At 32.4% G+C, this 25,458-nt stretch overlaps 2 protein-coding genes and 1 long non-coding RNA gene across 4 annotated transcripts; 1 reads left to right on the forward strand and 2 right to left on the reverse strand.

The window, feature by feature from the left end:
- Nucleotides 1-5,738, forward strand: LOC140444089 (uncharacterized). Its single transcript, XR_011951311.1, has 3 exons — nucleotides 1-186; nucleotides 354-3,350; nucleotides 4,542-5,738. It is a non-coding gene; the product is annotated as an uncharacterized lncRNA (long non-coding RNA).
- Nucleotides 5,739-7,214: 1,476 nt separating this feature from the next.
- NiPp1 (nuclear inhibitor of protein phosphatase 1) lies at nucleotides 7,215-13,400 on the reverse strand. Of its 2 annotated transcripts, none has more exons than XM_072535734.1 (4): nucleotides 13,268-13,400; nucleotides 12,987-13,201; nucleotides 12,115-12,332; nucleotides 7,215-10,228 (listed from the first exon to the last, which is right to left on the reverse strand). In XM_072535734.1, exons 1-4 carry the CDS (start codon nucleotides 13,294-13,296, stop codon nucleotides 9,674-9,676), a joined length of 1,017 nt encoding a protein of 338 aa, XP_072391835.1. In that variant the 5' UTR covers nucleotides 13,297-13,400; the 3' UTR covers nucleotides 7,215-9,673. The 2 variants fall into 2 exon arrangements, with proteins under 2 accessions (XP_072391835.1, XP_072391836.1); XM_072535735.1 differs by having other exon boundaries at nucleotides 12,987-13,051; nucleotides 13,268-13,394.
- Nucleotides 13,401-15,057: 1,657 nt separating this feature from the next.
- LOC140444090 (uncharacterized) lies at nucleotides 15,058-25,225 on the reverse strand. The gene is made up of 3 exons (XM_072535736.1): nucleotides 24,863-25,225; nucleotides 20,967-22,037; nucleotides 15,058-17,629 (listed from the first exon to the last, which is right to left on the reverse strand). The coding sequence occupies exons 1-3, from the start codon at nucleotides 25,107-25,109 to the stop codon at nucleotides 16,950-16,952; spliced, it is 1,998 nt and encodes a 665-aa protein (XP_072391837.1). The 5' UTR covers nucleotides 25,110-25,225; the 3' UTR covers nucleotides 15,058-16,949.
- Between the last annotated feature and the right edge of the window lie 233 nt (nucleotides 25,226-25,458).

Raw genomic sequence — 25,458 nt, forward strand, 5'->3', positions numbered from 1 at the left:
ATAAATATAAAGACAAACATTAACAAACTATTGTTTATTTATAATTCAATTTACACTTTTGTCTTAAAATTATATATCTAAACCACTCATCGTATAAAAAAGAAATATACAGGATGGCCCATTCAACATTATTAAAAAATGTCATAAAACAAGTTTTAGGTCCAATGTAACAACAAATTTTTGAAGGTAATTGATGGATTCGACCGTTACTTGATGGAAATTAATTTTATGTAACAATAGAACACTGAAAACTTTGTTTTCAAACTTCCACAAAATTCCACACAATTTTCAACACAATTTTGTGGAAGTTTGAAAACAAAGTTTTCAGTGTTTTATTGTTACAATTTTTGAAGGATTTTTTCATTGAAACAAAAAAATCTATACGGAAATTTAGCAAATTTTTTGTTAGTTTATTCTATGAAATTTTACTTGAACAATTATAGCCATCTTGTATATTTGAAACAGTGACATTTGAAGATTTTATATAAACAGTTAATAAATTATTATGTATTGCTGTTTTTCGTTATAAGTTATAGAATACGCGTATCTACAATTTTGTCGATCTCTCTTCAGTCTTGCCTCCTACAGGGAGTATAGTGGTCGTCGTGATATCGTACGTAAACATAAAGATGACAGAGGAAGAAACCTAGAAGCTTCTACAAACTTTCATCAAAATAAACTAATTCGGCAAGGTACGGTAAGCATGTTTCATGTTAATTTGCAGTGTATTTCAAATAAAGTCGATATGATCAATGCTTTTCTTGCGGATTAAAATTTATATGACGTTATAAGTTTTTCGGAGCACTGGCAAAATGAAGAAAATTTAAAATTAATTAGCATCTCCGGCTTTTCATTAGCTAATTTCTTTTGTAGGATAAAAAAGAAACAAGGCTGAGTTGCAATTTATATAAAAACAAATCTTATGTAGTATTCTCTTAATCTAAATGAATATAATATAGAGCAAAGTTCAGAGTTCTTTTTGCAATGTATGTACTTTCAACAAAAACCAATACTTTAACTGTATACAGATCGGGTAAGGGTGACTTTGACTTGTTTTTGGTGAATTTTGAGAATGTCATAACGTCATTGCTTAGTAAAGCAGACAAACTGATCATACTTGGTGATTTTAATATAAATTTTAAAATTAAATCTGACTCTTTGTTTATATTCAAATCTAAACATCTTTTGGTCTAAAAGTAACTATAAACGATTATACTAGAATCACATCCCAGTCCAATAATTGTATCAACAACATTATGACAAATTTTTCTGAAAATATCTACAGAGTGGGCGTATTTGAACCTTGTTTTCTGATCATCGAGCTCAATTTTTATTTATTGAGTCGGAGCATTGCTCGGAGTCGTTGTTCTTCTTCTTAACATGCCATACACCAAAGTGCGTAGGCGACTATCTCATTACTAGAATTCTGTTCTTGGCGGCGTGACACAGCTCGCCTGTATTGTGTATTCCTGTCCATTCTTTAATATTCCTTAACCAGGATAATTGTTTGCGGCCGGCTCCTCTCCTACCTTCGATCTTCCCTTGTAGGATTAACTGTGGTATTTCATATTTTGCTCCTCTCAATATGTGCCCAAGGTAACCAATCTTGCGTTTTTTAATTAATTCAAAGAGTTCTCTTTCCACGCCGGCTCTCTTAAGGACGTCATCGTTTCGAACTCTATCCACCCAAGGTATGCGCATCATTCTTCTCAATGACCACATTTCAGTCGTTGTTGACACTAACCAAACATTTAAACGATTTATTACTTCTTCTGGTTTACAGAAATTTAAACGTGCGGTAGCTATTACAAATAAGGACTATTTCTATGATATAATGATCCTGATTTTTTGACAGTGATTCTTACCGAAACTTATACAATTTTAATATTAAAGCATTTTCCACTAAAAAACGTACGACAAACTGCTAAAAAACATCCGTGCAATGGTTTAATAATGAATTAAGGTCTTACAGATCTAATCTTTCTCTTATTAAACACATTGCAGATGCCGCTAAGGATCCCGATTTGTTCAAAGTATATAAACAACAAAAATTTGAATATAATCGGCAATTACAAATTGCTAAAAAGTCAGCTTATTGTAATTTTATTACAAATTTTTTTATTTCAAATCCTTTATAAAGGGTATATAATAAAATACCCAAACGGGCTATATCACAAATACATTACAGAACGTTTTCGGAATGTAAATTCCATCATCAGTGTAACCTGAAAATATATAACCACTTTAATTAAAAAGAACGTAAAATTTAAAATGTTGACTAAGGTTATGCAAAATGTGGTTAATACTTACGAAGTATATATGCTATGAGCCACTAAAATATATGGGTGAAAACCCGTTAAATGTTAATTAATTTATAGATATGTTACATTATATATTATTACAAATTAGGATGTTCAAGTTACAGTTGGAATTGGTAACATGGCAACGTATGGCTCTACATAGGTGACATGATCCTCAGACAAAGTGTCTTCGAGGACCTGTTGATAACAACTGATAAAAAAGACAATATTGACATGTTAGGACGGATGTCGGAACAAAGCAGTCAGTGCAACTTACGGTAGTTGTCTAAAAATGACAGAAGCCAGCATTATTTAAAATTGAATAAGTTAAAATATAATAATATAACAGTATCAACCATCAATGTTGTAGTCTGTAATGTGAATTTGTCCTATATTTATGTTGAAAAACATTTATTTTATAAATTAATGTAGGTAGACTGGAGTACGTGAAATTTTGTAGGTATCGATAGGCAACCAACTATACATGTGTCTAAATTTGTTCTTAACTAAAGATTTTAACAACAGGTCCTGTATGTTATGAAACATTTGGTACCTAGAAAATAGTAAAAAAGACATATGTAGGAAGATGGTTCTATAAAATTTATTGTTGATATAGTAAAAGATATGTTTGAATGTGCTGTTGAGATGAAATTTGAATATGAAAAGAATGTTTTTGTAATGTAATGTTCATGTAGTGCTTAACTTACAACTTAAGCAAGGAAGGCCCTCTATGTCAAAAAAAACAACATTTGGTACCTGGTAAATATAATAGATTTTTTAAGTTATAAGTTCATGAACATAAATTACTGGTTCGGTGTGAAGAATGAAGATGGTAAGTTGTTTTTGTTGTTGACCAGTATGCAAGACAAACAGAAAATTGATGGCTGAAAGGTGGTTTGGTATTGTATTGTTCAAACATTGCTCAAGTTATAACTTAAGAAAAAGAAAAAGGCCCTACATGTTAAAAGGAACATTTGGTACCTGAGAAATATAAAAGGGTGAGTTATAAGTTTGAGTTTAAGATAGGTAGATGAAGTTAATAGGCTTTAGGTGTGTCTTCTTCTTAAAGTTCCATCTCCTATCGGAGGTTGGATATCATAACGGCTATGGTCACTTTGTTGGCTGCTGCTCTGAAAAGTTGTAGTGAACTACAGTTAAACCATTCTCTAAGGTTCCTCAGCCAGGAGATGCGTCTTCTTCCTTGGATCCTTCCTTGCATAATAATTCTCAACAGCTCATATTTTTCTCCTCTGGTTATGTGACCCAAATACTCTAGTTTTCTTCTTTTTATGCTGTTCATAATTTCTAATTCCTTATTTAAACGTCGTAGTACCTCAGCATTGGTAATCCTTTGAACCCACTGAATTTTTAATATTCTTGTGTAACACCACATTTCGAACGCTTCTATTTTTCTTATGTGTTGTTTCTTCAATGTCCAAGCTTCCATTCCATATAGTAAGATAGAAAATATGTAACATCTTAGAGCCCTCAATCTGAGATGCAACTGAAGGTCTCTGTTGGTAAGCATTGTCTTCATTTTCACAAATGCTTGCCTTGCAGTTTCAATTCGGACTTTGATTTCTCTGCTTTGGTCATTTTTGTCATCAACCCAGGTTCCCAGATATTTGTATGTCTCTACTTTTTCTATTTGGGTTTGCTCTATCATTAATCTTTCATTTCCATGTTGCGTTTTTGAGACAATCATAAATTTAGTTTTTCTCTTATTTATTTTTAGTCCGTATCTAATGCAATAATCGTTAATTCTATTTACCAATTCTTGTTGCGATTCCAGGGTGTCTGCCATTATAACGGTGTCATCAGCGAATCTTATGTTATTTACTATTCTTCCGTTTACAGAGATTCCATCACCCAGATCCGCTATCGCTTCCTGGAATATGGCTTCACTGTACACGTTAAACAGTAATTAAACAGTGATGGTGACAGAACATAGCCCTGTCTTACTCCTCTCTTTATATCTATATTTTCGGACTTTTGTTCTTCTATCTTTATATTGGCCTTTTGATTCCAATACAGATTGATAATGATTCGTAAGTCTCGTCTGTCTATATCTTTGTTTCTCAGTACTTCTATTAGTTTTTCATGTCGGACTCTGTCGAATGCCTTCTCGAAGTCGATGAAACAGGAATAAATATGTAGGTTCATATCTAAGCATCTTTGAGAGAGGACATTAAAAGCAAACAATGTCTCTCTCGTTCCCAGTCCCTTGCGGTGTGCCTTTAGGTGTGTATTGTAACGATATGTAAAAACTGCAAGAGTAGTTGGATTTTAGGTGGCTCTGTTAAATTTACTAAAGATATGGGATGTTTTAATATTATTGTGAAAGGAGAAAAGACTATACAAGAGGCTGAAGTCTCCAGAGATCCGGAACCAAACCCTGAGGGAAAGTGGATAAGTAAAATAAAGTGTAGTGAAAACAGTATAAAAATTGGATGATATGTGGTTAAGTAGGTAAAGATGTATGGTAATGAAATTTTTTTTTTTTAAGGGGAAGTGGAATAATCTGCTCTGAATTTAGTTTGTAAAAAAGCAGTATGGAGAATATTAGGTACAGGGTCAGACTTGACGCTTAGATTCCTAGAAAGAAGTGAGGAAAGAAGGGGAGTTGGATATATTGAAAAAAGGTTTGAGAGGACTAAGAAGGATTAATAGGTGATAGAAGAAGAACGAAAAATCTAAATACTAATGAAGAAGTAAAGTAGGAATGTGGGTTATGAGAATAGTTGACGATGGAGCGGAAGGAAGTCTCGATTGCATGAGACATGGCGATTAACACAATTTGGACTTCTCTGTTTTTCTTTAGGTCTTCATATAAGTCTAGTTTGAGAAAGTTTTTGAGGGATATTATGAATAAGTGAAACGTCTTCTGGGATATTGATGGTGTGGTTATGTTCTTTAAGATGTTGAGAGAAAGTGGAAGTGTTTTCTCTTTTTGTATGCTCTAGAGAGCGTGAAGACAATGATCTACATGTTCTTCCTATGTAGGTGGCATCACAATCAGAACATTTGAGTCTATAAACACCACTACGGTTCATATAATTGATGGAGGAGTCTTTGGAATTGGATATATACTGACCAAAGTTATTGGGTACTTTAAAAGAAACATGGATATTTTCAACCGATCGTTTGATTAGATTTCGAATATCTCCAGAAAGACTCTTATGATGGTATGGAAGTGAAACGTAATTGGATTTGGTGGTAGGGTCTCTGGGGAACTCAGTTTCCTGCAGGTTCTTAAGACGTCTTCTATGGATGAGTTTGTTGATGATGTTGTGATCATAACCGTTATTGACTGCTATTTGTCTAATAATGTTGAGTTTTTTTTTTGTAGTTTGAATGAGAAAGTGGAATGGTTTCCAGGCGATGGATGTAACTATGAAAAGCTGCATATTTATGAGACATGGGGTGGTTGGATGAAAAGGGTATTACATGGTCAGTCTGTGTGGGTTTCCTATAGATACTGAAGTCGAAGTGGTCATTTAATCTGGTAATGGTGAGATCAAGAAAATTGATTGACATGGATGATTCTAGTTCCATGGTGAACTTGATATTGGGGTGGATTTGATTAATTTTAGAAAGTAATAGTTCAGCTGAATTGGAGTTACCTGAAATGAAATAACCACTTCATTTCATTTCACTTCAACCTGTTCATGTTTATCAGGACCATGTAACCTATGTAGAGCCATACGTTGCCATGTTACCAATTCCAACGGTAACTTGAACATCCTAATTTATAATAATATATAATGTAACATATCTATTTTAAAGGGTTTTCACCCATATATTTTAGTGGCTCATAGCATATATACTTCGTAAATATTAACCACATTTTGCATAACCTTAGTCAACATTTTAAATTTTACGTTCTTTTTAATTAAAGTGGTTATATATTTTCAGGTTACACTGATGATGGAATTTACATTCCGAAAACGTTCTGTAATGTATTTGTGATATAGCCCGTTTGGTTATTTTATTATATACCTTTTATAAAGGATTTGAAATAAAAAATTTTGTGATACATGGTATACAGCCAGCTACAGGAACTTAGTTTCCTAGTGGATTGTAATTTTATTACTAATTACAATAATAAACCTAGAGATTGCTGTAAAATAGTAAATTTCGAAATAAACAACACAAGATCCAGTTCGGTACAACCTGATCTACCTCCAGACGAAATAAATCAATTTTTTACTACAATTGCAGAGAATATAATTACATCTCTTCCCACTATTAATGTCGATGTCCTCTTCAATTATAGAAATTATCCTTCTCCGAGCAAGTCCTTTTTTTTTGTTCCGTTGTAGAAGAAGAAGTCTCTCAAATAATAAAGTCTCTTAGTAATTCTAATTGTAGGGACGTTCACGAAATTAATAGCAAAATTTTAAAAGAAACTTACCAAATTGTTTACACACCTTTCACTCATCTTATTAATTTAATTCTATCAACTGGAATATTTCCAGAAGTACTAAAATAGGTACTCAAAAGTACTACCAATCTACAAAAAAAGTGATTCCTCAAAAACTGACAATTACAGACCCATAAGCATTGTTTCTATTTTTGGGAGTGATTGAAAAGGTTATCAAACAACAATTTTATTCCTATTTTGAGTCAAATAATTACTTTATCATCCCACAATATGGATTCAGAAGTGCTCGTTCTACTACGAACGCGGTATTTAATGCTGTGAGCGAGGTGATTGAGGGGTTTGAACGTGGCAATCGCATAGCAATTTCTCTTTGTGACTTTTGCTCCACAAATTAAATTACTATGGAATTACCGTTGAAAAGTATCCCTCTTAAGCTTATAACTTCTTATCTATGTGGCAGTCACCAGGCGGTAGTCCGTAAAACATGGAGTACCACAAGGTTCGGTCTTAGGACCTCTTTTCTTTATTACTTATGTCAACGATTTGCCTAAATTCATATCTCCGTACAAAACCACACAATTCGCAGATGATACGACATACGTTATATCAGGAAAAAATAATCTTGTTCTTCTTCTTCTTCGGCTTTTCCCATTATGAGTTCGCCGTTTTCGTCCTCCACAGCACTCTATTCTCCCAGTCACCTTCTCTGAGGTCTCTATCTATCATAGCATTTCCGACGTATGTTTTCCATCTTGTAGCAGGTCTTCCTCTCCGTCTTCTTCCCGGCGGGTCCCAGTTTAATATTCTTTTCGGCCACCTATGCTCTGGCATTCTTTGTACATGCCCGTACCACTGCATGGCTCTGTTTTCCAACTTTTTTGTAATTGAGCATTTTACTTCCATTCTGTTCCATATTTCCTCCGTTCTTATTCTATCCGATCTTGTGATTTGTAGACATCTTCTCATAAAGTCCAGTTCAACTGTTCTTATTTTATTTCGTACTGTTTTTTTCGTCATTGGCCATACTTCCGCTCCATATAGGGTAATATTCATCACTATGCTTTGAAAGATAATCTTTTTGTTTTCTTTGGTTAGAGTGTTGTTCCATATCACTCCATAAAGTGCTCTTGTGGCTTGTTTTCCCCGTGCTATTTTCATTTCTATATCTTTCATACAAGTACCATCTCGGCTAATCATTGGCCCTAAATACTTAAAAGCCTTACAACTCTTAATAGTCTCTTCTTCTAAACTTAAGTTCAAATCTGCAACCTCAGGTCCAATACATCAGTATTCGGTCTTGCACATATTTATCTTGAGTCCCCAAAGTTGATATTCTTCCTTTAATTTCCTTATTATATATTCCATATCCTCCCTTTCTTGTGCAAAAATGACTTGATCATCTGCGAAAAGTAGTGAATGTAATATATTCTCTTGTACTGGTATGCCCATTGTTCCGCATTTTCTATACCATCTTTTCAAAGCCTGATCTATATATATATATATATATATATATATATATATATATATATATATATATATATATATATATATATAAGTCCATAAAGGTCATATGTGTTTCAATGTTTTTTTCAATGGAAAAAATAATGATGATTTAAAAATGACTCATGAGGAAGTTTGTACTAAATCTAGCTGATGGTTTTCTGCAAATAAACTAAAACTTAACTCTGATAAAAGGCAAAATTTAGTTATATCAGTTAACAAAGAGACTGTTAAACTATTGGGAATAACCATAGATAATCGACTCAGCTGGTCGGCTCATATCTCACAACTTAAAAAAAAGTTATCAAGTTCATTATTTGTTATTCGCCAACTAGCAAGGGTTGTCAACTTTGAAACATAAAAAATTACATATTTTTCGTTATTCCACTCTCACCTAAACTATGGTGTAATCATATGGGACAATTCAACAAATGCACTTCAAATTTTTAGAATGCAAAAGAAAGCTGTTAGGATTTTAGCAGGGGTTAGTTATCTAGAACACTGTCGACCTTTCTTTATCAAATTTAAAATTATGCCGCTATCTACACTGTTCATATTTCAAGTTCTAACTGAAATTTGCAGAAAACGTGCCCATTTAATAGAGCAGTCTGATGTCCATATTCACAATACGCGAAACTGTCACCACCTACGAACAAATTGCTGTAAATTAAGTCTTTCAGAAAAAAAATGGTCTTAATTATAAACATTACAGTATTTTACCAAAAAGTATTAAACAGCTAAGCTTTAATAGTTTCGATAAAGTTATAAAAAAATTTCTTCTAAAACATTGTTTTTACTGCTCAGAAGAATATATGACACATTGCAGAACATCCACTGAACTGCTTACTGTAACTTAGCCATAAATATTTTTCTGTTTAATATGTGTTCTTGTTTGTGAGTTACGTTTTGTATTCCTGAAATCTAGTTGGAGATCTTCCTCGTGATTTTCCTCCTTCTACCGTCCTTTAAATGATGAGTCTCTCCATATTGTCTATGTCTAACCTCATGGTTCAAAATATTTTAAGTGTTGTAGTTGGATTTTGCTGGTAGTTCTTTTAGAATATAATTATTTGTTCTACGGTCGGTCCGTTTGTGGTACTGAATACTCCAAAGACGTCTCATTATTGCGCATATATTAAGTGATCCAATTCTTTATAAAGTGGTTTAAGAGGATGATAAAATTTATATTTGAAATTTGAAAAAACCTTCCACAGAAAATAACAAATGTCATTTCAACCAGATATGTCAATACCAAATATTAAGTTGCTAGAATTATCCAGAAGTTTTTAATTTGTATCTTTCTATATTTTAATTGTTAGAAAAGATTTATTTGCATTATTTTTTGCTTTCTAATGTTAATCTTTACTGCCCTTTCAATATATTTGCAACAGTTTTAGAGTCGTGAATAGCTGTTAAAACTCAAAACAAAGATATCCAAATGACACTGTTTAAAATTAGATAAATAAAAATACCAGAATATCTGATAACACTATACCAATAAAGTTTGTACCGATTTCTTCCCCGGCCAGGCCTCTTTTGCGTACTTCTTCTTTTTGGGTTCCATCGTATCGGAGACTTGTACCTGTTGTGGTACGAACGGCGTGGGGTTCGTAAAAGACTGGCCCATGTCGACCTCTGGAGCTGGATTCGGTAGCACCATACCCAATCTAGAGTTCAACGCACTGTATATTCCCATAGTACTTGCTCCAGAAGAGTGCGTTTCGGGAGGTAAGTCCGTATACAGATCGGGAGCTGACGTGTGGTGTTGATGTACTTGTTTAGGTTGTCTGAATTCTGTGGTAGAAATACCAACGGACTCTGCGATCTTAAGTCGTTTGGATGACGTAGGGACGACTGTCGTTTGCACTAGATTGCGGAATCTTCCTATACTCGGATCGATATCTTCTGGATTTATGATTTCGTCGTCTTCGTTGAAGGATACGCTCTGTCGCTTTCGTTTTCGAGACATCCTTTTGTCTGGATCGTCGGAAATTCCCAACATCGATATTCGTCGATTGTGGGCTGTATTAAATTCGGTTAAGTTCTGCAAAAAATGTCGGCAAATAAATATCATTGCAACAAAAAATATGAGTATTATGAAACTTTGCATGCTGGTACAATGAAATAACGCATCTGATGTTATTAAGCCTCCTACATTTCTGCGACTAGCACTTTCTGTATATAAGCTGAGAAAAGTTACGAGGCGACTACGCACTAGTTCCGACAATGTTAGTCTTTGTTTACAAACAGTAAATACACGGTATTTTGATTTTCGGTGTAGTTTTTTCTTTACTAGGTATAAAAGAACAGTTTTTCTATAAATCTGATATAACAGTAAATTAGGAATAAACAGGATGAGTTTAAGAGGAAAAAATTTAGTGAATGTTGTAATAGATATGTAAAAATTTAACTTTTAACAATGCTAGCCTAATATTTGCTAATAATTGGCATTTATTTGGCAATAATAGGAGTAATAATGAACTTGATGATTAACACATTCTCTGACACCTACAGAAAATGACGTTAGCATAGGTCCTGGATATCAAGAGGTAGAACCTAGTACATTATGGTCGACAGATACAATATTTTAACTCAGGGTGAAGAAATTGTTATTGATAGTTTGATTGGTTTGCAGAATACCGAAAACACAGACGGGAATATGTGTGAGATTATGCCTGTCCATGATAATACTATATTGGAGGTAGGTTTCTAACAAAATATGGTTTATGTAACCTAATGCATGCTTATACATTTGCTAAGGTATATCAGATAAAGATAGCTTTTACTGCTGGTTGCATATTTTTATAGTAGCTTTTTCTAATTGAACAAATATGAGGAAACCCAAATCTTCTAAAAGCTTTTTTTATTCCAGATTGAAACTGAAATTCAACACCAAACCATATTCGATGATTTTACTGTTGAAAAGGAAAATAGCAGTTTGTCCTAAAATGCGGGTCAGTGGAGATGGATCAGTCCCAAATATAGATATAGCAAAGATCTCCGGTAGAAAAAGATACAGACAACCACAGAACTGAAAAGTTCAAGAAGCAAAAAGAAAAAGAAATCCAGACCAAAACAGTAAAACCTAGAATAATAAAAGAAAGTTGTGAAAAGAAAAATTGTAGAATAAAATGCTATAAAAAGAAGATCAAAAAAGAACTATTTTTCAAAAAAATTTTGCACTGGGTAATCACAACAGGCACATAGACTTTTTAGCAAAACATGTAACGAAAGAACAAAAAAAAGTAGAGACTATCAGAAATACAAATTCTCGGCGTCAATTTATAATGAAATATTCTTTAACAGTTGGAGAATTGAGCTTTAAAGTTTGCAAACAATTTTTTTTTCAATACCCTAGACATTAGTGACATTTGGGTAAGAACTGCCATATCCAAACTTGAAAAAAATAAATTTGGAATTTCCATTTCTAGTAAAGATTCCAAAGGAGAAAGAAATAGAAAATTTATAAGAGAACACATAGAGTCTCTAGCCACAACTGAACAGAAACAGCATTGGTTGCCATCCAGAATTGACAGTTATTATTGGTTTCCCCCAATTTTTAGGTCCAGTTAAATAATGGAAATACAGACATTTTGAGCTTTACACAAAATGAACCCAAAGTTTGAATCTTCATTACTTATTTGATCTATACAGCTTACTGCGTGGTGATTATTGTTTTTACTAATCATCATACCAGATTTAGTGGGGCTTTACAGCAAGTAGAGACTAATATCTGCTCACTGCAGCTTCTTTCCCTTATAAAGGACTTACATTACACTAAATGCACTCCAAGTCATCCAAATCATAACATATTACTACCACTGAATAATAAATATTATGACATCTGCATGTGTGCCATATTTAGGCAAGAGATAATTAACAATAATAGAATTGTTTTTTATTTTTAGCACTTTGAAGATTAATACTTACATCTAACTCAGTTTCCGTCTCTGGCAAACCCAGTAAACCACCCTCTGATTCTTCATTTGCTTTTTCAATTTCGTCTATGATGGGCCTTATTCCTGTCTGTGGTCTTTCCCTAATTATGTAATTTCGAGTAGAGGCTCCAAAATGAAAACTGGAATCAATTGGTAGCTGGGTGGGTTTGTATGCTTCAAGGCGTAGATTTCCAATGAAAGTGCCATGTGCTGAAAGCAAATACAACAAAAATTGATAAGTCACTAACAAAACATTTGTCACATTAGCTTCACTGTCATAATGGTTTAGCAGATGTTGGTTCGGTAATTAATTAAATAAAATTTGGTTTTTGGTTGAACATTGCATGAACATAGTGAAAAAAGTGGCAAAAATGTGTTTTTAGTTATTAAACCATGCTCTTAAGTTGAAAAATTATGAAAAGTACTGGAATTTATTAGTTGTTGGAACTTGGTATTTGCTCATATCTCCAATCGATTTCTCTTTGTTGCTGCTATACTGTACCATTCCGTCTGTGCCTGTAGTTGATTTTTAAAGCATTTAGGTTAATGTTGTTATCCTTTTAGCATTAGTTCAATATTATGGGCACTCTCAACATGAGTTAAGCAACTCCATACACCATAGTACATATTTGCTAAAATTCATGTTGTTTACCACACTGATGTTTATATTTCATAAAAATTTATAACACAAAAGTATTTGAGATACTGAAAGAGATATTTTACACAAGTTTTCTTAGAGATTTGTTAGTTTTTGCAGTAGACCCTACACATATATTCACTATTTGTGTACTTCCATTTTTTAAATAAATGTGTAAGTAAACAAAAATGTAAATATCTTCTAGCTCATGTACAGTTAATACTTACTACTGCCAAGATCGACTAGAAATGCTCGCTCTAGATGTTTGTGCCAGACGAAAGATGAATGAACCCTGGAACAAGAGGCATGATCAATACAAAAGTCGTTCATCTGAGCATTCCTTCCAAATAAATAACACTTTTTCTCGTCGATCATTAGCTTTTGAATTAACTTGTCGCCTTTTAACACATCTAAATGAAGACCAACTGGGGGTTTGCCAGCCCTAAAATTAAACAATTAGACATAACCTCACACAACAATTAATAAAATAGTAAATAATAATATATACCAGCTGGGAACTTCATAATGGTTAGCCATGAAAAATTATATTAAAATCCACTTTATTCAAAATTTAACAAATTTTAACATTTTTCAAAATATTCAAATGACAACAGCCAATCTGACATATTTTTAGACTCACAGCACACTCCCACATAGCAGTGCCAGTCCTATGTTAAAGAGTAAAACGACGATTGGCGCATTGCCTAGTGCCAGGGTGCGTAACTATTCGCATTCTCAAACGACTATAGATAGGTGGCGTGGCAGCCTGGCCTGGCAGCTGGCAGCACTTGTTTTGAAAAATGGCGCACGTAATAGGGATATCGTTTATTGGGTTCACTCTTGCTGAAGCAATTTCAGCAGTACAAAGAGCATCTTGCATGTTCATAGTTTGTTTTCTTTTTCCTGATAATGGCGGTCTTATTAATGCGATTTTATTTTCTATGAAAAAGCCCTTATCTACCATTATAGCAATTATAGCATGTTCATTTGGTGTCAATTTGTCCAATAATCTTGATTGAATAAAAATTTCTTTCTCCTGAGACATGGCTACCATAAACAGGATCTACAAATGTAATTAAACCAGATGGTGGGTGCTATTCCAATCATAACTTTTAATGTGTGGTCTCCTTTGTAGTGAGAATAAGTCATTACACAATACTTGAGACACTTGCTTTTTTGTAAAAGTAATTCTGTGCAGTCCAAAATAATTCTTGTTTTAGGAAATTTCTTAAAACTAAGAGGTATCCTATTTTGAATCTCTTCTTTTCCTGGCCCGGAGATTGCAGCTTTTAATACTTCAGAAAGAACTTCTACCGTTATCTGAAAATAATTTATACATGTATTTGCCGAGACAACAAATAGCTTCACAAATTTTTTTCCAGCAAGTTTCGAATGTGTATTCCAGTGAATTCATTTAAATCGCGATTTGTTTTTATCAAATCATACAAAGTAACTTTTTTGCCTTCACTTAATACAGATTAGGCCACTTGGATAGCCTTCTGAACATTTCTTGTAACATTTTTAAAAATAAAGATTTTATTCTTTAATTTTTTTAACCATTTTGGCATTAATGTAATGGAAAATAAATATAACCTCTACATAACAAGAAAACCCAAATAGTATACGAAAAATATATACATATTATAGTATAGAATAAGGGTTTTTTGTTATTTTAGGATTATATTGATTTTTCCGTATTTGAATGTATATATATATTAAAATGAGTTTATAATCCTAGATAATTCTACCTGCCTTTTGAATTTAGTCATGTATATAGTTACGCACCCTGGCACTAGGCGATGCGCCAATCGTCGTTTACTCTTTGACACAGGACTGGCACTGCTACGTGGGAGTGTGCTGTGGACTTTAATGACAGTGATGATATAAAGTGATGTGACAACGAATAACGCGCAGGAAAAAGAGTAGCAGTGCCACCAAACGGAAGGGTGCCAAATAAAAATGTAAGTTGTTATTGGTTATTCTTGTTATCACTCATCGAGTTACTTATCAATACAGAATTATATTTTTGAAATTTTTATTAACTTTGTCTTAGATTGCTGACTTTTTTGTTTCCTTTAAATGAATTTCTTTGAATGTGAATATATATAAGCCCACGATATTTTCGCTGTATATTTATTGAAATTTATTATAATTAATATACACATATACCCCTTCGATTTCCTTCTATGCGTCTGGGGTCTCTGAAACGTCTGGTTGTACAGTTCCAAATTCAATCGCCTGGATATATCACATTTATGGTAGGGAAGGGTAAAGAGTTGTAATAAAACACAATAATAATAATAGAAATTTATTGTAATTAATACTAATAATGTTTATTTAGGAAGCTTACATTATAACATAGATTTACAAGAAATAAGCATACTGAATACTAAATAAAACATAAAAACTCACTGAAGTAGAGCTATCATAAAAGTAGCACCCCTTGTGCGTAAGACTTAAAAAATATATATACAAACAAATAAATATTTAACAACTGTATAAATACAATACCCAAAAAATCAAACGCAATGAAGTCTGAAGAACACAGAACAATTAGCTTGATGAACCATATTCTAAAAGTGTTCTTACGTGTGATACACGAACATATCTATAAAAAGCTAGATGATAGAATAGCTGAAAACCAATTGGGATTCAGAAAAAAGATTTGGCACCAGAGAAGTATTATTTACTGTACAAACACTAATCGAACAATGTCGAGATGTCAATTGCGACGTATTCATATGTCTAGTCGACTTCGAAAAAGCTTTCGACAAAGTGTAACACCGAAGAGTGGCAAAAATATTGCAGAACAAAGAATTAGATGACGAAGACGTGAGAATCATTGCCAATCTATACCGATATCAGAAAGCTATAATACGAATAGACCAACAAAAATCGAAAGAAATACCTATAAATCGTGGAGTAAGACAAGGATGTGTGCTTTTCCCTTTACTTTTTAATATGTATTCAGAAGAATTGTTTAAAGAGGCATTAGAAGACTTAAATGAAGGCATATTTATTAACGGAGCACTTCTGAATAATCTTAGATACGCAGATGACACAATACTCCTTGCGGACAGCAGAGAAGGACTACAGATCTTGGTTGATCGCATTACCCAATACTGCGAAAGGTATGGAATGGCACTGAATACAAATAAAACAAAAATCATGGTGGTAAGCAAGAACAAGGTTGAGGAAGACAGTGTTTATGCTAAAGGGAAACTTTTAGGCAGGGTGCACAGATATGAGTACTTAGGTTACGAACTAAATGAAGAATGGGATAGAAGTACGGAAATAAAACGGCATATTGGGATAGCTAGAAGTGCTTTTAATAAGATGAAAGCAATATTATGCAATGGAAAACTAACCATCGAAATTAGAACTAGAATATTTAGATGCTACGTGTTCTCTGTTCTGTTGTATGGAGTTGAGGCCTGGACAATTACAGAGGCAACAGAGGAAAAACTCATTAACTTTGAAATGGGGTGATATCGAAGAATGTGGAAAATATCTTGGACACAACACATAACAAATGCAGAAACGCTACGATGAATGAAAAAAGATAAAAGAAATACTCAACACTATAAAGAAAAGAAAAATTAGCTAATTTGGTCACATACTAAGAAACAAGAAATACGAATTGATGAGGCTGGTCATACAAGGGAAGGCGGAAGGCAAAAGAGGACCGAGGAGAAGACGCACGTATTGGCTGAAGAATCTGAGACAATGGAGTGGGAAAACGTCAATAGAATGGTGATCGCCAATGTCCTTAGGGATGGAGTACGTTAAGAAGAAGAATAAATATAAACAGTTACATATGCGCACTTAAAAAAATACATTCATTTTAATATAGTATGTGACATAAATGTGTCAATAAATTCAAGAAATGTAGTTGGTAATAAAAGTCTATTTAGATATTTTTTATTTATTACTATTATCAATTAGTCAGTTCTTCATAGCATTATATTGTTTTGTTTCCATTCCATTGTGTAGTTTTATACTTATATCTATGTTTTTTATAATTTTTAATTTGTTTTAAATTCTCCGGTAGACAATTCTATAATTTGGGTTTTACGTAACCATATCTCTGGAGTATGGATTTATTATATTTAGGTAAAATCGCATTATTCCTTGTATACCTAGTTTGATGCGCATGATATGTTTTTGGCCATGAGATTTCATATGTATTTCTAACTTGTAACTTCTCGAGAATGTTGTGGAGCAAATTTCCTACGCAAAGGTTTTCCCGCGGTATGCACCTGCATATTATGTCTTTTTAAATGACCTTTTATTGAAAATTGTTTTTCGCAAATTTCACACACAAACGGTTTTTCCCCAGTATGCACTCTCATGTGTAACTTTAAATGATTGTTTGTTGAAAAATTTTTAGTGCAAATATCGCACCCAAACGGTTTTTCCCCCTTGTGTAGTTTCATATGTTCTTTTAAGTTAAACCTGCCTGAAAACGATTTTGAACAAATTTCACACGCAAAAGGTCTTTCTCCAGTATGCACCCCCATATGTTTTTTTAAATGACCTTTTATTGAAAATTGTTTTTCGCAAATTTCACACACAAACGGTTTTTCTCCAGTATGCATTCTCATATGTATCTTTAAATGATAATTTCTTGAAAGTTGTTTATTGCAAATATTACATGCAAACGATTTTTTTCCATTATGTATTCTCATAAGTTCTTCTGCATTTGACTTTTCAGGAAACATTTTGGAGCATATTTCAGAAGTCAAATTGTTTTTTTCTTCAGTGCTCAGACTTGTATTAGCAGTTGAATATTGATTCAAGTTACCGTGGTTTCTAATATGATCTTTAAATTCGGTACTAGCGTCAGCTTCTATCTCTTCCCAAGGAAAACCTAAAATAATTATATATTACACTGGTTTTATTATTTAAAAACTAGTACAAAATAATAGCTACGAACAAAACTTAGGATTACATATGCTATTTATCGATTTTAAACAAGCATATGACTCCTTAAATTAAACGATGCTATATGGGGCCATGAGAACATTAGAAATATCAGAAAAGCTTATAAGGCTAGTGAGAATGATGCTTAGAAACACGATGAATAGGGTAACAATAGAAGGAAGCTTTTTAACACAGTTTACAGTGAATAGAGATTTAAAACAAGGGGATCCGCTATCAACGAATTTATTCAAACTAGTATTAGAACCTAATCGCCATCGCCATGCGAAGGCGAAACGAAGAAATCCGTAGAAAAAGTGGTGTAGGAGACATTATAAAACACATACCAAAATAAAATGGAGGTGGGCACAACACGTCGCTAGAATGAAGGATAACAGGTGGACCAAAAAAATCTTGGAGTGGAGACCGAGAGCGGATAGACGAAACCCGGGAAGACCACCCGCAAGATGGACTGACGACATAAAGAGGATTTGTACCAAGTGGATTGCAGCAGCGCAAGATAGATCTGAATGGAGGTTTTTCGAGGAGGCCTATATTCAGCAGTGGACGTCTATGGGCTGATGATGATGATGAGTATTACAACAAATCGTAAGAAGATCAAATATAAGCATAAACATGACTTAAAGGATGGTCTGGCGCCTTCTGTTTAGAGAGAAGATGGGCGCCTTTTTGAGCAAATCCGGTCCTGCTTGTATCTTTCAACTGAAAAGTGGTTTGAGTTCATAATAACACCTCGGTAAATGCAGACATCCATTAGGTTGAATAAGTGTCTAGCCTATATAAGCATGTGAGCAGTTTGGTTATTCGTTAGGCCTTCGGGAGGGGAAATTGTGACGTCAAATTTCAGTATATCTGGGGAAATTTTATTGTGTTTTACCAAAGAATATAGACGCTTATAGAAGAATTGTTCACTGTTATTTTTGAAAGTCGGCAAAAAGTGAGTCGGGTGGAACGCACGTGGTACCACGTACCACTAAGGAGCGGTCAGGTCAGCTCTATTATTGCTTCTAAAATATGAAAGAGTGGGGCAATAATTGAAACTTTAGATATTTTTATATGTAGATGTAGATTTTTTTATTTATAAAGATATTTTTTAGAGAAAATAATATTATTTTAACTTTTAATAAATTAATCTTTTTAGAAAAATTATTATGATTCAAATTTTTAATTGAAATATGTACAAATCTTAAGTATAAATCAGTTTAAGACTATATTGTAATAATTTCACCAATATTCATTCATTGTGAAAATGATGTTTTAGATACTACTAGTTGTTATTTTAAAACAAGATTAAATAGTACCCATACAGCGTAAAAACTTTCACATATACTATTCATTAAAAGGTACTGTTAAATATTTCAAAAATATATCAGGAATGCTTTTTGTTATTAAAAAATACCTTCTAATCTAACACATCTTTTAGAGTCAAAGAATCTAGATGTATATAAAATTTTATATGGTCATATAAATTGCTTAAAATTAAAGCTCTGACAAAAAAAACACTAAAAAAATAATAAAGAATAAAAAAAATGGAGAAAAAAATAAAAAAAAATTAAATAAAAAAAAAAGTTACTAAGAAGATCTAAACCTCCGAGGTGTCGAATCGGGTTTATGTCTTATCGTAGTAATAAAAAAAATAAATAAAACAAAATAAAAAAAAAGTAAAAAAAAAGAAAAATTAAAAAAAAAATAAAAAAAAAGATACAAAAAATAAAACAGAAAAAACAGAGTAAACTAGTAAGTAAGTTTCTAACATTCCATGTCTTAACTCTCAATACAATAGTTTTAAATTTAAATACTAACAATATCTTGTGTAAAGAGAGAACTCAAAACAAATTGACTGGCCAGTTGGTTGTCAAAACCAGTGCCAATAAAACACACACACACACACACACACACACACACACACACACACACACACACACACACACACACACACACACACAAATACGTTATTAAAAAATTATGGATGAAATGGAAGTTTGGAAGTTTCGGCGAAATGGAAAATTTCATAATTTAGTAAAAAGTTTCATTCAATACTGTTTTTTTAATTGAAATTTTTTAAAAATGTTTCGTTAATTTCTGGGCAGAAAAACAGTATAATAAAAACTTATGTGACGGTTTTTCGTTGTATTGGAACAAACCTATTTTTAATTCAAAGTTATACAACTAAAAAAATAAATACTTTGGATATTGTAAATATCATACATTTTTAAGTTTTAAAATTAAAAATTTAACAATTTAATATATTAAAAATAAAGATTTTATTGTGAAACAACAGAAAAAAAAAACAGTTTGCAAATCAATGGCATCGAAATTTGTTTATGCGTAGATGCAGTTATACTCGGTTCGCTATTCCCAGTCCGAACTGTCTAGTGAATTTAGCAATTATTTTTTTGCGAAGTTAGTTACTTTTTGGCAGACTAAAAGTGGCTGGAAATTGCTATACAACCAAGCACACGTACTTATAGCCAACATTAATAGTAAACAAACTAAATAGTAAATAAAATAGAACTTTGTGAATTACCGACAATCAATATTTATTTATCTGCACCATATAATAAATAGTTATGTGTTATGTTAAATTATAACAACTAAAATATATTTTTTAAATATATACATACTACCCAAAATTTGATGGGTCTAGTATACACTTCCACTATTTAAAATAATTCTTCTTTTTTTAAAGAAAGAACTCTGCAATAGTAGGATACTTGAGCTATTAAAACTGAGAAGTAGGAATTGTTGTGTTGTAGGTTTCCGACCATGAATCTGTCAAAATATGCCCGAGCTAAGCGAATGGAGTATACCCGTTCGTAATCTTTTCCCACTTCCCCCTAACTGCATATTTCATTATGAGAATATTCGCCACGGCGCCACGCTTTGAGTTTATGCAGCCACCCTCAGGAGGAGTGTTTTGAAGTATAAACCGTAACCAAATCGTCCATTTGAACTGCTCTTCTATAAGCGTCTATATTCTTTGGTTTTACTGTGGAGACTATTAATTCATTCCGTGTATGAACTACTATTTAGAAGGAAGTTTATATGCCAAATAATTTTGGCCAGTATTTCTAGTACATATATGTATTTCTAAATGGTAATTTCTCAAGAATCTTTTGCTTCAAATTTCACATGCAAAGGTTTTTCATCAGTATGTACACTCATATGTATTTTTAAATGGGTGCTTTGTGAAAACGCTTTCGAGCAAATTTTACACACAAAAGGTTTTTCTCCAGTATGCACCTGCATATGTCTTTTTAAATTACCTTTTATTGAAAATTGTTTTTCGCAAATTTCACATGCAAAAGATTTTTCCCCAGTATGTACTAACATATGTTTTTTTAAACACGAACTTCCTAGAAACTGTTTGTTACAAATTTCACATAAAAAAGATTTTTTACCAGTATGTACATTCAAATGCTTTTTAAGATTAGAACTTTGTGTAAATGTTTTCTTGCATAGTTTACATGTAAATAGTCTTTCTTTACTGTGCATTCTTTCGTGTATTTTTAAAACAGTCTTTGTTATACACTGTTTAGAACAAATTTTACATGCAAATTGCTTTTCTCCAGTGTGTATTCTTATATGTATTTTTAAATGGGAGCTTTGTGAAAACACTTTTGAGCAAATTTCACATACAAACGGTTTTTCTCCAGTATGCACTCTCATGTGTAACTTTAAATGATTCTTTGTTGAAAATTTTTTAGTACAAATATCGCATCCAAACGGTTTTTCCCCGTTGTGTAGCCTCATATGTTCTTTTAAGTTGGAAATGCCTGAAAACGATTTGGAACAAATTTCACACACAAAAGGTTTTTCTCCAGTATGCACTCTCATATGTATCTTTAAATGATAATTTCTTGTAAATTGTTTAGTGCAAATATTACATGCAAAAGGTTTGTTCTCAGTAAGTATTCTCACTTGTTCTTTTAAATTTGAATTTCCGGGAAACATTTTGGAGCATATTTCAGAAGTCAAACACTTCTTTTCTCCAGTATGGATTCTCATATGTATTTTTAAATGGTGGCTTCGTGAAAACAGTTTTGAGCAAATATCACACACAAACGGTTTTTCTCCAGTATGCATTCTCATATGCATCTTTAAATGATAATTTCTTGAAAGTTGTTTATTACAAATATTACATGCAAACGATTTTTTTCCATTATGTATTCTCATAAGTTCTTCTAGATTTGACTTTTTGGAGCATATTTCAGAAGTCAGATTGTTCTTTTCTTGAGTGCTCAGACTTGGATTAGCAGTTAAATATTGATTTAAGTGACTGTGGTTTCTAATATGATCTTTAAATTCATTGCTAGCATCAGCTTCCCATGGAAAACCTAAAATAATTATCTATTAAGCCAGTATTATTTAATCAAAAGTAAAATAAAGTATGGAAGAAAGGTTGTGCCTACTGGAATATTAGATTTTAATCACAAATTATTTGAAGAGTTTTTACATTCATGGCGGTGTGGCAATATGTATAAAGAAAGGCTATATAAAGTTGATTACTGCTACAATTTGAATGTTATATAGATCACCAGTTAATGATATTAAGGAGTTTTTTCGTGCCCTTTCTGAAGTTCTAAATAAAAGCGCAAGTAGTTATTTGTGGAGATTTCAATATAGATGGTTGTCTAAATTCATTAAAGCTAAAATTTGTTGTAAAATCTTGACTTGCTGGTTAAATCTCACACATCCGTATCTACCAATGTTGCAAAATACAGTAATACAACAGCAATCGATAAGTACTTTCAGTTATGGAAGAAAAACAAGGACATATATAGACATAAGAACGGTCATGGAAGAAAAGCAAGGACATATATGGGCATAAGAACGGTCATGGAAGAAAAAAAGTGCTCCTCCGCAATGACAACGCACCGGCTCACACCTTCGCCGTCGCCACGGCTAAATTGAGCTGCGAACTGCGCCCCATCCACCGTATTCTCCAGATTTGGCCCCGATCAACTTCTTTTTATTTGAAAACTTAAAAGTCACGCGCCGGATAGAAACTTGAATCCAATAAGGAGGTCATCGCCGCCACAGAAATCTACTTTGCAGACCTCGAAAAAACGTATTTTTGACTAAGTTGAGAACTAAATCACCACTTTTTCAAAATTTTCGTTGTTTTTTTTTTGTTGTAGAGTTCAAGCGTTTGTTGGAAAAATTAAAATAACCAATTACACTACCGTTGACAAAGTTTTTTGGAAATTTTTGGGATGGTTTTATGTTTGCCTTTAACGCCTCATTTACAACAATGGTAAACATAAATCCATTAAATAATAAATTTTTATGTATGTCAGTAACTACAGAAGAATTTCTCTTTACAATATACAAAATTCTCTCTGCCTGTCTCCAAAAAACAACACAAGAACAAATAAAAATAAAATTAGCAGAGAACAAATTTTCAACTTAAACAATATTAAAATGAGAGCATTAAGATGCAAACCTATAATATGCACATTTATCGATTTTAAAAAGGCTTATGATCGATAGACCAACAATCACTCCTGTGTATACTAGATGATAAAGGGCTAGATAACAAAACAAGAAAACTCATAGAGAAAACACTAAAAAAACAAAATTGGTGAAATTCAGGACTTACATAGGCCAAACTGGTAGAAATTTTAATAAACGAATAGCAGAACATAAAAGGGCTTTCAATAATAGAAAAACAGATTCTACATATGCACTTCACCTTCTAGAACATAATCAATCTTTTAATGACGAATTTCAAATTCTTCACATTTAAAATAAAGGCCTTAAGCTATCCTTGTTAGAATCTATGGAAATTAACAAATTAAAAAACACAGATATATAATTCTGAATGACCAACTTGAGACAAACAGTTCTCCCTTCCTCAACCTATTTCATTAAAGACTATAAAGTGTAAACGCATGCCAAAAATAGATCGCTTGAGAAAGGCAATCAGCCGTAGTGTTAAGATTTTATATTAAATGTTGCGGAAGTTTTGAAAACAAAGTTTTCAGTGTTTTATTGTTACATAAAATGAATTTCCATCAAGTAACAATTGAATCAAACAAGTAATTAAAATAATAAACAATTTTAAAAACATAAAATCTACTGGATTTGATGAGGTGGTACTATTTCTGTTGAAGGATTGTTCCGATTCTCACTGATTTAATACATTAATCTGTGTGTATCAGAAAATTTCCAGGCATACTAAAGACGTCAAGTTAGTTCCTGTGTATAAAAAAGGCAAACGGGCCTACTCTCTAACTACAGAGGTACTAAAATCTTAATTATCTTTGCTAAACATTTGAAAAGGCAGTTAGTTTATTGTGCATTATGTAAATACAAATAATATTACTAATAAACAACACGATTTTCAGCTATGACATTCTTGTGAGACTGCTACTGTTAAATTTGGACAATCTGGTAATGGGAAACTGGATAAAAATTATATTTGACAATTATTATAATCTTCTGTGTATACAATGCTATGACTTATATGGAAAAAGGATATCTTCACTAAGAGAAAACAACTAGGGATTAAGTTTATTCAAATGTGTTAGGCCAAATTTTATGGGCATTCTAACAAAAAATACAGAACAGGTAAGAAAATGGCATAAAAATGTACAATTATGGTTTTCCTGCAATGAACATAACCTATAGATATATTTGACATTCAATGTAAGCTTAATATACTTCAGTGTTGCCATATGGTCAATTATTTCATACTCTCACATCTAAAATTATGGGCAAGAGCACTTAATAATTATATGAAATGAAAATTGAAAACAAACAAAAATGTGAAAAATTTGGTTAAATGATACTTGGCTCCCTGTGGCAACAATAAATGTATCCATGATAATAAAATATTTTATTTTCGCACAATATAACCACTGTTACTGTACTCTGAAAGTACACCGCATCAGCAAGTACTAACAAAAAGCAGGTACATTTTTTCGAAAAAGATTTAAGAAATTGTAATCTGCCAACCATCTGTAGCAATCTAGCAATTCCGGTTTTGAGTTTTGAGGTTTCTGGCTCCATTGCTAAATATATCAGTTTACAAAATAATTGACAAATATATCAATTTACAATATTTAGCTACATTAAAGTTATGAATATTAGTATCTGCCAAGGTTATGTTCATTGCAAAAAATTCATAATTTGTATACCCCAATGTTTATCTACTTACTTGTTTCAAGTTTTTGTTTTTCTTCAAATAATTTATGTTCATCTTGCTGTATTTCAGTCTTTAAAAGGTTTTCATTTAGAACCAAATAATCAAATGCATCATTTGTATTTTCTCTTTTCGGTTCTTCAATAAATTCAGTTTTAAAGGTATCAAAAAGGACATCACTCACCCTATTATTGTCTATTTCCGTTTTACAAGACTTTTCATCAAATTCTTGTTTTATTTCATCTATTATATCTAGTTCCATTTCATTAAACTTTATTTTGTTTTTATATATTTCCTTAAGTACAAATCAAATTTGACGTTTCACATTCTTCTTCTTTCTTGGTTTCTTGAAGCGATCTGTCTCTTTCTATAATATATGGTATGTAAAAATTTTAGAAAAAAAAATAAAAGTTGATTGTTTTCTTAAGGCCGTATGACACTATGCATTTTCTTATATCGTTTCTGATATAACAAAAAAATGGATAGTGTCATAGAAGCGTATAAGTTCTTATATCAGAAACGATACAAGAATTTGTGTCCGCTGCAGTTTCTTGTACAAGAAATGCGTCAATTTGTGCGCAAAAACGTAAAACTTCTGTCATAATGGTGGC

Source organism: Diabrotica undecimpunctata, chromosome 6 (genome assembly GCF_040954645.1).
Source record: "Diabrotica undecimpunctata isolate CICGRU chromosome 6, icDiaUnde3, whole genome shotgun sequence".
NCBI classification, from domain to species: Eukaryota; Metazoa; Arthropoda; class Insecta; order Coleoptera; family Chrysomelidae; genus Diabrotica; species Diabrotica undecimpunctata.

Bases quoted from the DNA above. Each gene is read 5' to 3' on its own strand.
- NiPp1 (XM_072535734.1), bottom strand. From the start codon at position 13,296: ATGGCTAACCATTATGAAGTTCCCAGCTG. The intron at 12,333-12,986 runs GTAAGTATTAAC...ATTTGCTTTCAG, and splicing joins TCTAGTCGATCTTGGCAGTA to CACATGGCACTTTCATTGGA. The intron at 10,229-12,114 runs GTAAGTATTAAT...CATTTTTTGCAG, and splicing joins AGACGGAAACTGAGTTAGAT to AACTTAACCGAATTTAATAC.
- LOC140444090 (XM_072535736.1), bottom strand. From the start codon at position 25,109: ATGGAACTAGATATAATAGATGAAATAAAACAAGAATTTGATGAAAAG. The intron at 22,038-24,862 runs GTAAGTAGATAA...TAATTATTTTAG, and splicing joins AAAACAAAAACTTGAAACAA to GTTTTCCATGGGAAGCTGAT. The intron at 17,630-20,966 runs GTAATTTAAAAA...TAATTATTTTAG, and splicing joins AAAACAATTTTCAATAAAAG to GTTTTCCTTGGGAAGAGATA.